This window comes from Pogona vitticeps, chromosome 6 (genome assembly GCF_051106095.1).
Source record: "Pogona vitticeps strain Pit_001003342236 chromosome 6, PviZW2.1, whole genome shotgun sequence".
Lineage (NCBI taxonomy): Eukaryota > Metazoa > Chordata > Lepidosauria > Squamata > Agamidae > Pogona > Pogona vitticeps.
In genome coordinates, this window is record NC_135788.1 from 120,804,605 (window position 1) to 120,819,092 (window position 14,488).

Consider the following 14,488-nt stretch of genomic DNA (forward strand, 5'->3'; position numbering starts at 1 on the left):
TGGGCTCTGGGGATCATGGGCACTGCAGTCCAGGTCCCTTCTCCTCAGGGAGGGTCAGCCAGCGCGATGTTTCTGAGGCGGGCAACACTTGATTCCTCCAGCAGGTCCGTCTTCCCCCGAACCCACCACCACCACCACCCCCTGACATGTGGGGGGGTGGGGGCTGTGGAGGCAGCGACTCCTCATCCCACAGAGACCTGCTGAGGATGATGGGGACTGTAGTCAGCGCCCACTTAGTTGTCGGGCTGCTTGCTTTGAGGGAGGCTGGGTCTGTGCCCCCAACGGCGAGGTCCGAACCCTTTTTTGCCTCTCTCCTCTGCCGCCAACCAACCTCCAGGGGGGTCAGTTGGATTCCTCCACTGGGCTTCCTTTCTGTTTCCAAATAAGTACTGTAACCAGAATTTTGGAAATTAATGGTGATAATAATAATTTTTAAATTATAATATTAATTATTTATAATAAGTAATAAATTAACAATACAGTATAAATTATTGTTTATATTTATAAAAAAGTATTATTAACCTTTATAATAATAATAAATACACCTCCCTACTCCCTTATCTTTTACGGTCTAAAAATAAACGTGCGGGCAAAGCTGCGAGTCGGAGCAAGTTCCACGGCAGGAGGGAGCGATGCCTCTGAGCACATGCAGAGCGCTCCCGCAGCGGCTGGGTGCGCTGAGTTCGTCGCTCGCGCGTGCGCGCAGAGCGAGACGCTGACGTCGAGGGGGGGCGGGTCCGGCTCCGCCCCTTTCGCCCGGAAGGGGCGAGGTGCCAACCGCGAGAGAAGGCGCTTCCGCTCACGTGACCGGAAGACAAAGAAGGGAAGGCTTGCGCGCTCCGCCTCCTCGCCCGGGCGACGTCACGTTCCCTGCCACGTGATCGGGGGTGGCAGGGTGGGGGCGTGGCTCCGCCTCCGCTCCCTTCTCCGCCCTCTCTCTCTCTCACGTGACGCGGCGCCGCTCTTCGGGGCGTTGCGTGCGCAGCGGCGTGATGACGTAAGACGCGCCGGGGAGGCCGCCTCCGCTCCTGCGCGAAAGGCTCGTCCCGCCGCCGCGCTCCTTCCCGGGAGCCCCGCCCCTCCCTCCCTCCCTCCCGCCGGGGAAGCGGCCGCTGGGTGGGCGGGGCCGGGCCGTGTGGGGGCGGGGCCTCCGGTCGGTCGTGCGGTGGGTCGGTCCTCCCTCCCCCTCCCTCCCGCGGTTGCCATGGCGATGGCGGGCCCCGGGCCTGGCCCCGTCCCCGGGGGGGGACCGTCGTCGTCGTCGGGGGCGCCTCCGTCGGGGGAGACGAAGGTGATCTACCACCTGGACGAGGAGGAGACGCCCTACCTGGTCAAGATCCCCGTCCCGGCCGAGCGCCTCACCCTGGGCCACGTCAAGGCCGCCCTGGCCCGGCCGGGAGCCAAGTACTTCTTCAAGAGCATGGACCAGGATTTCGGGTAACGCCGCGGGTGGGGGTGGGGTGGGGGTGGATGGTGGGGGGGGAGAGAAGGTGGAGGAGGAGGAGGAGGAGGAGGAAGAAACCACCACCACTAACCCCTTCCCCTCCCCCCCCCCAGCCACACACGAGAGGGACCCAGACACGGAGACGCCGAGCTCACACACGCCCGGCCAGCGGGATGCCAGGAGGGACCCAGGCGTCCGGCACAGAAAACACACACACACACACACACACACACACACACACACACGTACACACACACACACACACACACACACACGTACACACACACACACACACACACACACACACGTACAGACATGTCAAGGGAGGGGGGAACCCCGCTGGGGGTGTGGATGTATATACTTATCTATATGTCAACCTCTCTTAACTGTATATATTTATGCAGACAGTCTCTGTGCATCGATGAGCAGAAGAAGCTATAAAGTTCTCCCAATCCTCCTGGCTGGATCCTAGGGATTCGGGGTTCTTTTTTGGGGATGGGGTGGGGGGTGGGGGGATTCAGAAGGTTGACCCTCCTGGAACAAGTCCCAGTGAAGTCGATTAGGGGGAGGAAAGGGACTTCTTCCCCTCCCACCAATGTCTCTGGGATGCCCACCCCTAACATGTTGCAGTGAAACCTGGGGCGGGGGGGGGTGTTAGATGATAAGCTAGTTCTCTGCGGCAGGGGAGGGCCTCCATTTCCCTCAGTGCACCCCCATCTCGGGGCTAGTCTTTCCTCTTCCAGGTTATAGGCAGACACCAGGTGACACAGGTGCCCAGACACTTATTGCAGAAGCCTGGGAGAGAAAGGGACCTGCCCCCCCCCCCACCCACGCACACACACACGCATGCAGAGCTAGAAGGGGCCCTGTGGATCATGGAGATCAGCCCCTACCAAAGCGGCACCACCAGAGGGAATCAAACGCCCAGTCTTTGGCTCCATAGCCGGAGGCCTCTCTCTCTCTCTCTCTCTGAGATGCAAGGGCCCTCCCCAAGGGTCATCCCTCCGCCCCCAAGCCCATATCAGGGGCCCTCTCTGTTGTTTTCCTGGTCTCTTCTCTGAGCGGAAGCAGGTCACTTAGCCAGCCACAGATTGCCAGATCTTAGAAAAGACTGGAATTCTAGAACGTGGGTGGGGTGCTGTTTGTAGTCTCCTGGGGAGCAGCGGACGGGGGGGGGAAAGAAACACTTTGCCAAGCTTTTTGCTCAGGCATCCAGGAGCGAAAAAGGGGGCTTCGGATTAGCATTTGAGTATGGCCCCTTCTCCGTTAACCCTGGGCAGCCCCAGGCATCCAGATCACCTCTCTCCCTGTATTTGGGTGGGCGCCCGAGGACTTCCAGTCACTTTGGAGATGTATTCCAGGCACCGCTGGTGATAGCCTTGCTTTATTTTCTTGTCCTCCCTGAAGGGTCGTGAAGGAAGAAATTTCCGATGACAACGCCAAGCTCCCTTGCTTCAACGGCAGAGTTGTTTCCTGGGTACGAAGTTAACACCTCTGATTTTTATTTCAAGGCTTTCAAGACCCCCCTCATCTCACCCCTGCTTGTGATATCTTAACCTTAAGGAATAGTGTGTGACACTTGGATTGGTGTCGAGTCCCGTCTTGGTTACAGTCTGTAGGGAAGGCATATTGATGGCTCTTGTGCCCTACTTGTGGGATGGGTGGGGATCTTTGACTCTTCGCAGTTAACATCTCCCATCAGGTACTAGCCGGTGGCAAAGGACATCAGGAGCTGAAGTCCAGAATATAGAGAGGCCTAGAAGAATCTTACTCTTCTCCGTCAAGACCCAGGGAACATTCTGGGAGTGGAGGTTGCAGCCTGTGCTGGAGGGGGGGGTGTCACGCTCCCTCTGAAAACACAGGCACACAGTTGGAGTGGGTTCCTGGATTCATCTTGTGCGCCTGGATGCCCAGGTTTCAGCTGTGGCCAGAACTGCCTTTCCACAGTTAAAATCAGTGTGCCAGCTGCACCTATTGCTTGAGAGCTCTGATTTGGACACATCCCCCAGTTACATCTCGGCTGGATTACTGTAGCACATTCTACGTGGGGCTGCTGTTGAAAAGTGTCCAGAAACTCCACAAAGATCTAGATTTCCACAGCCAGATTGTTAACTGGGGCTGATTGCAGGGGACATGTAACGCCCCTGTTCCAGCAGCTCCACGGGCTGCCGATACGTTTCCTGGCACAATTCAGAGTGCTGGTTTTAGCCTACCAAGCCCTTCAATGGCTTGGATCCAGGCTCTCTCAAAGACCGCATCTCCCTTGATGAGCCTGCCCGGGCATTAAGATCACCAGGTGAGGCCTTTCTCTCAATCCCGCCATCCTGCTGTTCCTAGTCTCTGGGACTCCCCCCCAGGAGAAGCCAGCCTGGTCCCATCTTTGCTGTCCTTCCACAGGGAGGCAAAGACCTCTTCAGGCAGGCTTTTCCTTAATGCCTGATGGTCTAAGAATGGTTTTTAATAGATCTGTTCTTTTAAACTTGTTTTAATGTTGATCTTAGTTACCATTTTAATATAATACTTTAATTTTTTTTAAAAAAAGATTGTATACTTACAGTTTTTGGTTTTTAAACACTGTTCTAATTATGTAAGCCGCCTTGGGTCCTTTTGGGGAAAAAGGTGGGATAGAAATATTCTAAATGAATTGGTACCCGAATAATTTCTTAGCACCCCTCTGGTTGTCTAACTGTGCCACAGTGGGAGCTGATGGGCTTTTTCAGCTCTTAAATGAGCTAGACTGCAGAGATGAGGATGGGATGCTCAGCATGCGTTTTTCTTTTTTCTTTTCCCAACACAGCTTGTTTCCTCGGAGACGCCGCAGCCTGAGCCGCCTCCACCACCCCCTCCTATCGAGGTACGGCCAGAACCTTCGCCGCCGCCTCCCTCGCTTCCTCCGTTGCCTGTGGAGCGAACCAGCGGCATTGGGGATTCCCGGCCCCCTTCTTTCCAGTGAGTAAAGGGGGAAGCGAATGGGGTGGGGGGGAGGGACCTCAGGCAAGAGGCCTCTGCACGATGGGGCGGGATCCCATCGAGTCAAAGAACTCACAAAAAACAAGGGGATGAAGGCAGATATGGCAGAAGGACTCAGGAGGCGTTGGCTCTCTGCTGTCAAGGGCTTTGTGGGGGCGTCTTTTGGGGGTACTTACTGGCACAGATCTTGAACATGGGGCTGTGACAGACATAGCCAGGGTGCTGGGCTTTTTCCTGCCTTTGCAGCCCCAACGTCTCTGGCAGCCACGAGAACTTGGACCATGAAACCGAGACGGAGTCGGTGGCCTCGCTGCGGCGGGAGCGGCCGCGGCGCAGGGAGAGCATGGAGCACGGAGGTTAGTGGCTGTCGGGGAGCCCCAAACCCCTGGGGGGGGGGCGGGGGGTGCCTTTTTTCCATTGGCTGAGAAGGAGCGGCGAGGCAGGCAAGCAACCCTTGGCGAGCCAGCCGGACACCCATGCCTCCCCCTTCTGCCCCAGGTGGCCACCGTCTGAATGGCCAGCCCAGGCTGGAGCGCCACCTGGCCGGGTACGAGAGTTCTTCCACCCTTCTCACCAGCGAGCTGGAGACCACGAGCCTCTGCGACTCCGAGGACGACGACACCATGAGCAGGTGAGCCGGGGAGCAGCCCTGGGGACACCTGGGCGCGTGGCTGTCAATATTTTGTCAAGCTACTTGTTTCGAAAACACTCTTCCCTCGGGACCCCGGAGCTTTTGAAGAGTGAGACAGGCCAGGCATCTGCCGTGGGTCTTTTGAGCGAAGAGAAACGTGGAAAGCCCTCTTGAATGAACGAGGCCTTGAGCCCATCACACCTAATATTGTCGAGCTTCACTGGTAGCGTAGCTACCGGTAAGATAGCAAAGGCTGAACGATGCTTGGGAGGGCATTTAATTAAGTCTCCTCTCAGTCCAGTGGTCAGTCTGTCACGATGCTGAATTTTTCATGGGGTGTCAGCCCTGGTGAGGTTTGCTTTCTTTGTGTATCGTCCTGTTTCCACATTTGTCAGCGCCCTGCGTTTGTTCTTACGGTCTAAATGAAGAGACGCAGGGCGGGAGCTTTGGGGAGAGCAGGTCAACCCCCTCAGGGGGGGAAAGCGGCGTTTCTCATTTCGCTCTTCTCAGATTGGGGGACGGGTGGTGCCACCTGCGTGCCCTTCAGTTTCTAGCTGGGCTTTAGCTGCCCCCCCCCGTTGGCCTTTTTCCTCCTCAGATTCAGCAGCTCCACCGAGCAGAGCAGCGCCTCCCGCCTTCTCAAGCGCCACCGTAGGCGGAGGAAGCAGCGCCCCCCGCGTCTGGAGCGGGTAAGCACAAGGCTTGGGAGGGTGTCTTGGGGGGGGCTCAACCTAAGAGCAGGGGGTGGTAGTCTTGTGGAAGGGAGGTACAAGGGGGTCAGGATGATTGACAACCTTTGTATCTCCCCATTCTAGACTTCCTCCTTCAGCAGCGTCACGGACTCCACCATGTCCCTCAACATCATCACTGTTACCTTGAACATGGGTGAGAGATGTGCACCTGGAATGCACCTTTGGCAGTGGCAAAGATGGAGACGAAAACGAGTGGGGCGGGTGGGAACCACAAAGCTCAGAATCCCTCAACCGGGGGGGGGGGGATTCTGGGAGTTGAAGTCCAAAACGCAGAAGGCAGCCGTTTGTGTGGGATGACTCACGGTGGGTGATCGCCGCATCCAGTTGCTCAGAATCAGGGAAGGAGAGCCATTTCTAGGGTTCGGCAGGGAAGAGGAGAACGTCAGGAAAGCGCCAGGGGAAGAGAAGGCTGGCCAGCCCTTGGTGGCCGAGCAGTTTAGGGGTTAGCCTGTCGTGTTGGCTGAAGGTTGGCTGTGGCAGCCGCCCTGCCCGTCTCCCCCCCCCCCAAGGGATGGCAGCCTAAGTAGCAAAGCCTAGCCTTAGCGTTACATTGATTCCACCTCCAATCCTCCCCCCCCCCGGCAGAAAAGTACAATTTCCTGGGAATCTCCATTGTGGGCCAAAGCAACGAGCGAGGTGACGGCGGCATCTACATTGGCTCCATCATGAAAGGTGGGGCGGTGGCTGCGGATGGCCGAATCGAGCCGGGAGACATGCTGCTCCAGGTGAGGGTGACCGGGAGCCTCGGTGGTGTGGTGTGCGGGGTTCGGAAGGTTGGTCCCCGTGGATGGAGGTTGGGGAGCCCTGAGTTGCAAGCAGTACCGGAAAAATGATGCGCTTCTCCCGCATCCCAGGTCAACGACATCAATTTTGAGAACATGAGCAACGACGACGCCGTGAGAGTCCTGAGGGAGATTGTCCACAAGCCAGGGTGGGTGATGCTCCCCTTCCTCGCGGTCCCCTTGCGGGCCTGTGGGAGAACGGGGGGGGGACTTGAGTGGCGATGCTCGGCTGCTGTTCTTCGGCTGCCCCTCCCTGTGGTCTCACGTCCTCCCTTCCTTTGCAGCCCGATCGTGCTGACAGTGGCCAAGTGCTGGGACCCTTCCCCACAAGGGTACTTCACCCTGCCTAGAAGTAAGCATTAGGGCACCTTATCAGGGGCTGTGGGGTTTCGGGGGGGGGGGGCTTCTCCGCGGGGCTGAGTTGGCTGCAGCTGCAAAACCCTCTAGACCTTGCCAGGTGGGGTTTCCCCTAAGCGTTCAGGCGGAGCCTGACCCCCGCCTCATTGAACAGGGCGATCCCACCGTGTCCTTCCTCTGTGGTCAAAGAGGCCACGGTCGGGGACCTGCCCCTCCTCGCTGCATTCTAGCCGCCCCCCTGGCTAACAGCCCAGGCTCCAGATCCAAACGACCCCTGAATTTAGCCCTCTGGAAGCCAGGCTTCTCGTCCAGATGTTTGGGTCTGCCATTCCCATAATCTCCACAGGCCGACAGGGAGGTGTAGGGTGGTGTCTCTGGAAGAAGGCTGATCAAAGGGGGAGGAAGGGCCAGGGAGGCGTCGGGATCCTTGGTGCGTTGAAATCCTGCTTTCTGGTTTAACGGCCCCTCTCGTGTGTCCAGATGAGCCCATCCAGCCCATTGACCCGGCGGCCTGGGTGTCCCATTCCGCGGCCCTGACCGGGGCCTTCGCCGCTTACCCGGGCAGCAGTTCCATGAGCACCATCACCTCGGGGACCTCCGTCACGGAGACAGAACGCGAGTGCCCCCTAATGATGGGCCGTAAGTATGTTACGAGGAGGCCCTTGGGGGGGTGGGTGGGACTTTGGAAAAGCCCCATGGCTTCAGCAGGTGCCTCCCTCTTTGAGGCCAGCCCTAGCCAGGCCTTGGAGGTTTTATCCACATGCATAGGCCTGGGGTGGGCCTGCTTGTCCTCCCCCTCTCCCACCTCAGCATCCTCCTGGTGCTGCGATGCTCAGAGGGAGCATGATTGCAGTCAGTCGGGGGACAGAGCTCCATCGGCCGAAATGCCCACGTTTCTCAGGGCTTCAATCGGTGTGGAAATGTGTGGTTGCTTTCAGCCAGCTTGGGGAGGAGGCCTCCCCAGCAGTCGGGTGGCCACAGAGGCTCAGCCTTCGACAGCTGCCTCAGGGCTCTCTGCTTGAGGCGGAGCAGAGGGGAGCCGTTGTGTGGGGTCCCCCAGATGTTTCGGGACCTCAGCTGTCAGCAGTCTTGACGATATAAGCCGCCTTGGATCTCTTCCAAGGAGAGAGGTGGGGTAAAAAACATTTTTAATCAATGAAGAGCCTCCAGTTCTCGGCTTTATTTCTCTGCCCACCCCCACAAACCTTTCTTGCCTCCTCAGGCTTTGATGACTTCAACCTGTCCATCCACACGGACATGGCCTCCGTTACCAAGGCAATGGCTTCCCCTGAGTCTGGCCTGGAGGTGCGCGATCGGATGTGGCTCAAGATTACCATCCCTAACGCTTTCCTAGGTATCAGTTGGGGAAGAGGTGGCAACTGGGAAGGGAGGGAGGGAGAGGAATCCTCCACCAAAATTGAGACGGCGGCCTCTGGAGACTGGGACCCTTCCTCAGATCCAACCCATTTGGATCAAGACCACACCTCCCACAATCCCTCTGCTGAAGACGGTTGTGGCCTGATGTATCTGGAGGGTCGTGGGTGGTGGGTAGGCTGCCATAAGACCATCTCCCTCCCTCGCTCGCTCGCTAGGGACCTGACTTCTGTTCCTCCTCCCCCCTCCCACTCCTCCCCACCCTGTCCCAGGCTCAGATGTGGTGGACTGGCTGTACCACCACGTCGAAGGGTTCCAGGACCGCCGGGAAGCCCGCAAGTACGCCAGCAATCTCTTGAAGGCCGGCTTCATCAGACACACCGTCAACAAGATCACCTTCTCGGAGCAGTGCTACTACATCTTCGGGGACTTCAGCGGCTGCGAGAACTGTAAGAGGGCCGGGGTGTATCATAGCTGCCTTGTAGCACCGAACTCGCGCGGCCGGTCTCAACTGCCTTTGGCCGGTGGCATCTCTTGCCGTATCCACTTCTGCCTGTTTGGTTTGCTTATTTATCTCTGCCTGCCGCCTCCTCAAATATCCAAATGCTGACCGTGGCGTTGATAGAGAGAGTTCCCGTGGGATTAGAACTTTGCTCGGCTCTCTCCCGAGCCTCTCTAGGTAGTTGGTGAGAAGTACAGAAATCAGAGGAGCCTTCTAGAGCATTGTTCTGAATTCGGTGTTGTTTGCTGGCCAAAGCCAGTCCTGCTGAGATATTTACGGTGGTTTTTTTGAAAGCTTTTTTTTTTTTTTGGGCGACCGCAGGTCATTAATCTTGGAGTTGCAGCTGGAAAAGAAGAAAAACGGTTTCGTGCTTGGGTTCATTTGGGGGCCAATATTGACAAAGTTTCCCTGCAAAGGGAATTGCATAGATCTCTTTAATGACAGATCTGTTTGTCTCTCTCTGTGTCCTTCTTGTTCTAATAGAGCAGACTTTATTTTCAGGAAAGGAACGACAACTTCATTTGTCGGCTCTCTGCTATTAGTCCATTCTATGTTTGCTTTCTCTCCGGTCCTAAACTCTTCCTGCCTGTTTTTCCTTTTTTCTTCTCTGTGATCAGACCTATTGAAAAGCCTGAATCCTAGAGCCAGGACTGAGCTTTCCCTTGGCATAACAGGATACCCGCATGCCGTCCTAAATGGTCCGATGCCTGGGTTACCTGTTCTACGTCTGGGGCTCCAGATCAATGAACAACGGGTTGGTGGTGCCTCCAATCCTTTCCTGGCTACCCGATGCCGCGCCCCTCTTGACGGTTCCCTCTTTTCCTTCTCCAGATATGGCCAACCTCTCCCTCAATGACAACGACGGCTCCAGCGGGGCCTCCGACCAGGACACGCTGGCCCCGTTGCCCCTGCCGGGCGCCACCCCTTGGCCTCTGATGCCCACCTTCTCTTATCAGTACCCAGCACCTCATCCGTACAGCACTCAGCCCCCGCCGTACCATGAGCTGTCCTCCTACAGCTACGGCATGGGAAGTGCTGGCAGCCAGCACAGCGAAGGTAAGTCTGGGGGTGCTCTGGATAACCTCGGGAGGGTAGGAGTCCAGCCCCCCTGGTCAACCCACCCGCTCATTCCCCCACCCCGGCAGTTTTGTTCCCCCAACGAACAGGTGGCCCTCAAAAGTCCCATCGGGAGCACGATAGCCCAGAGCCAGGCTCTGTTTGCCAAAAGAGACCTCTCGTGTTATATAACGGGCCGAGAAAACGATCCGCTGGGTGGGGAAGCGTCCTTGTGCTTTCGGATTTTGTCCTCCTTCTCCTCCAAAGCCAAGTTTGGGACGGGGGCAGGAGGAGGCGGGCGGTTCCGCTCCCCTGGCCGACGCGGGCTTCGTTTTTGTCTTTCCAGGCAGCCGGAGCAGCGGGTCCAACCGCAGCGATGGAGGCGGTGGCGGCCGTGGGCCCGGGAAGCAGAAGGAGGAGAAGGCCGGGGCTGACTCCAAGTCTGGAAGCGGGAGTGAGTCGGAGTACTCGACCCGCAGTGGCAGCCAGCGCGGGGGGCCCCCGGCGGGGCCGAGCGGGGAGGGGGCCTCCCAGCGTAGCCAGCACAGCCTCGGGGGCGGGAGCGTGCGCTCCCACCACTCCCTGCACGCGGCCTATGCCGCCCCGGGGGGCATGCCCCTGGCCTACAACCCTATGGTGGTGATGATGGTACCGCCGCCCGCCCCGCCTTCCGCCCCTTCTGCCGCGGCCGTGCAGCCCCCCGGGGCGCCTCCCGTCCGTGACTTGGGCTCCGTGCCCCCAGAGCTCACGGCCAGCCGCCAGTCCTTCCACATGGCCATGGGCAACCCCAGCGAGTTCTTCGTCGACGTCATGTGATCCGGCCGAAGCCTGCCGGCTCTGATCAGGCCTCCTCCTCCTCCTCCTCACCGATGTGGCCTCTTTCACACAGAGCCTTCCGAAAACCTCTGACCTCACCTGTCTTTGGTCACCTTCGGGTATCGTCCAGGGTGGGCCAAACCTTCCCGTTGTCCCGACACAGCTTTGACTCCTCTGGATCCTCACCCTGTCGGTGAGGTTCTTGCTGTGACGCAGACAGGAAGGAGGGGACCCTCCACAGGGCTCCTTCCATGCCGCCTGGTAGCATTTCTTCCAACTGGGGCCTCCGGATTTATTGGAGTGATGGGGCCCATTAGCCCCTTACCGTAGGCCCAATTTGGAGGAAGCAGCAATATCTTTCTGTCACTGTGACTTGCCTTAGAACCCAAAACCCATCCTAGCCTTCCTGACATCATATCTGTCACCAGCAGAGCCGTTCCGTTTCATCGCGTGGCCAGGGGGGTCACGGTTTTTCCACGTCACTTGTGGTCTCTCTGCAGCCTCCTGAGACGGGCAGATCCTTTCCTTCCAGCTAGACTCAGGCTGCCGTCCTGTGGGCTTCTATACCAGGGAGACTTCTCTCTCTTTTTTTGTATTTTTATCTTCTTCTTTTTTTATAAAAGTCTCGTGGCTGGCTCAGCCACCTTTTTCCTTTTTTTAAAACACCCTTCGACTCAGGTCCCTGGATTCACGTGACCTCTGCCTTCCTGTTGCCTCTCTGCCTGGCGATCTTACAATGGGAAAACTTTATATATTTTCTTTCAATTTGGTCCCCATCCGGGGCACTTTGGCCACAGGCTGGCCACTTTTTGAATGTTACACCGTCTTCCCAGGGGTCCCGCGCAGAAACCCAGTGATGTCCTGGGACTGTCGGACTTCTGCGTTCTGCTCTCCCGTGAGCAGGTTTGTGAGGTTTGGGGAATCAGGTGAGACCTTTTACCTCCCTCTCACCTGTCTGTCTGTCTCTCTGTCTGCCAGGTGAGCTCCCGTCTCCCCAGTCCTCTCCTGCTCTCTCGGCACAATGATCTTGTTATGGTACTTTTGAAGCCCTAGCCCCATTTTCTTCCTGTTTCTTGGGGTACAAAACCCGGTGTCTATGAAGTGTTAGGTTTTTTTGTGTGTGTGTGTGGTTATTTTTTTTTTTACTGAAAAAAAAAAAACGTAAAAGTTTTTTTAAATTCATGTTTTGGAATGAGGTTGTTTTGTATTTCTTTTTATAAGCTTCCTTTTGTATAAGAGCCTGTCCGCACGCTCCCCCCAAAATCTCATTTGAATTCCACAGCTTGTCCCACCCGGAGTGCAATTGGACTCAGCGGAGGGTTGGCTGGGTCACATCTTAGTTCCAACAAAGCACGACAATTCTGTGTTTTGAATAGGTTCACAACCCCATTGTCACTGACAGTCACAATTGGCTCGAGGACCACCGCCCCGACTGGGTCTCACTCCCTGGCTTTACCCCATCCGAATACCTGGCTCTTTGCATACCACTGCTGTTTTAGTTTCACTTTAAAAAGATGGTGTGTGCCTGGAGGGAGGTGACTTGAGGCAAAAATCCATCATCCTAACTGTGTAAGAACACAGATTTTGCAATGACCTCTAGCGTCCACCAGGCATTCTTAAGAGCACACCCCCCCATCTTGATCCACCCAATGTAGCCGAACCCTTCAAAACCTTTTCCAGAAAAACATTGGGACTGTAACACCGTTGGTCTATATGAGTTGATGCTCATTTTTTTCCCTTAAGGGCACTAATTTTTTAAAAAAAGAAGGTTAATTCCCCCCCTCTTTTATCCACCTTTATTCATGCATATTTTTATCCTTCCCATTCCTATGCCCTGTGATGTATTCTAACTCATGAACGGAGAATGTTGCGAAGAAGAATATTTGAGGCAGGGGTGCAAAGCTAGCAGACACATGGCTGCAGGCAGAGCACATCCTGGAGAATGGGATTTGTTGTCCCTCCTCCCCCCCCCCCAAGTTCCAGGCACTCCTGGGGTGTGTGTGAAATATCTCTGCATCTTGGCTAGAGGAACTGGGTCAAGATTGTTTCCAGCTTCCACATCGTATGCATACCGGTGTCCCTGCAGAGTGGATGCGGAGATGTCTCAACCGCCTCCTGTCCCCTCTTGCGCACGGTCGAGGCTCCGTCTGGCTCCCTAGCTCGGTTCTTCTCCACTTAACATTCTCGCTGTCTCTTCTTATCCAAAGTCCAAAACAGATGGTGTTTGTATTGATCGATGGGGAAGAAGGCAACGTCCGCTGGCCTTTGTTAGGATCGACAACAGAGCTCCCGGATCGCCAGACTTTTCGGGTCTCTGGAGGTCTTCCTCTGTGAGAACGACAGAGCTGGAAAGTGGGGGGGGGGGGAGAGATGGACCCCTGTGGTCCTGTCCTCTTGACACACGCACACACACACACCCTGGCTGAAGCAGGAAGCCCAGAAGCAAGCATCTTCTGACCCCCGGGGCCTCTCGCCTCTGGTTTGAAACCTCCACGGAAGGAGGAGGCCGGGTCATCACCAGCGGGCAGCTCTTAACTGTCCACCTGGGCTTCTCGGTGCACAGATTGAATTCTCCTTCCTCCCAGGAGGAAACCCCCCCCCCCGACCATTCATAAATACTTGGCTGCCTTCTTCCGGGCCCGTCGGTCTCAGCCTTAATTCAGCCACAGTTGTCCGGGATGACACCGTATTCCAAGCCAGCGGAATTAGTGTATTCTGCTCTCGTAACGGTTGCAGATCTGACTGTAATTCCACTGGTGTATGGCTTAAAAGAGCCCCCCCCTCACGCACATTTGTGTGTGTGATGGGGGGGAGTTGCACACCTCCCTGCCTGATCTTGTCTAGCCTCGCCTGATGCAGCGTTCTGGAGAGGCTGGAAGCTTGCCTTTTTGAAAAACATTCAGTGGATCCCAAGCGAGAGAGTTGCGGGTTTGGCTTTCTCCTCCTCCCGAATCGTTCCGATGGGGACGGGGCCGTTCCCACATTGCCATCTTTCCCCCTCTTCCCTCAAGCAGGGTCTGAACATTGCTTCCCCCCCCCCCAATCTGGTGCTCTGTTTTTTCCCCAGCCGGCCCAAGAAGGTCTCCAGGTGTGGCCAGGGACACCCTTTTTCGGGAATGCCAAAACAGAACAACCCCTGATGTATAATTTTAGCCCTCCTCTGTCTCTAGGGGCTCTTGTGCGTGATCTAGTAGCAGGTACAGTAACTATTTTGTAATAACATATTTATTTTTTAGCTCTTTTTGCGTACAAAAAAGCATTCATTAAAAAAAAATAAAATTGAATTAAACGGAAGCGTTGTGTTCTGTAAAGACCAAAGAGGGATCCCGGACGGGGGAAAGATGGTTTTATTCTTGGTGGCATCCAGAATCTGAGAGAGTTGGACCCCCAATTGGGTCTAACCTGGCCGTCTGTTATTTGAAAGCCACCCCCTCCGAGAGCAGGGGTTGGCATCCCCCCCCCACCCGGGGGTCCGGGTGCAAGTGTTCCACCCCTGGGGTGCTGCTTCAAGGTGCTGCAGAGACCTCCCAAAAATGTGGAAAAAATGAGACTATATATATGGAATGTGGAACGGTTACCTCCTTTTTGGATTACAACTCTCAGAATCCCCAGCCCTGCTGAGGTCTCTCGGTCCGCAATCTTGATGGGAAAGTTTTTTTAAAAAAAGATGCGTGTTGCGGAGATCGTCTGAACCACTCCTAGAAGTGCAGGGTGCGGAGGGTGTGTGGCCCTCTGCACTTGCTCAGAGGCCCTTTTTGCATAAAGGGGGTGGGGTGGGGGGGAGAGAAAAGCAAACCCCCCCAA

The 14,488-nt window shown here is 56.1% G+C and overlaps 1 protein-coding gene across 1 annotated transcript; it reads left to right on the forward strand.

The window, feature by feature from the left end:
- The first annotated feature begins 993 nt into the window (after positions 1–993).
- On the forward strand, positions 994–13,978 carry DVL2 (dishevelled segment polarity protein 2). The gene is made up of 15 exons (XM_072977203.2): positions 994–1,437; positions 2,852–2,921; positions 4,242–4,393; positions 4,661–4,770; positions 4,913–5,045; positions 5,644–5,734; positions 5,861–5,930; positions 6,383–6,522; positions 6,652–6,728; positions 6,864–6,931; positions 7,417–7,575; positions 8,159–8,290; positions 8,583–8,759; positions 9,644–9,868; positions 10,215–13,978. The coding sequence occupies exons 1-15, from the start codon at positions 1,205–1,207 to the stop codon at positions 10,682–10,684; spliced, it is 2,307 nt and encodes a 768-aa protein (XP_072833304.1). The 5' UTR covers positions 994–1,204; the 3' UTR covers positions 10,685–13,978.
- Positions 13,979–14,488: the final 510 nt, after the last annotated feature.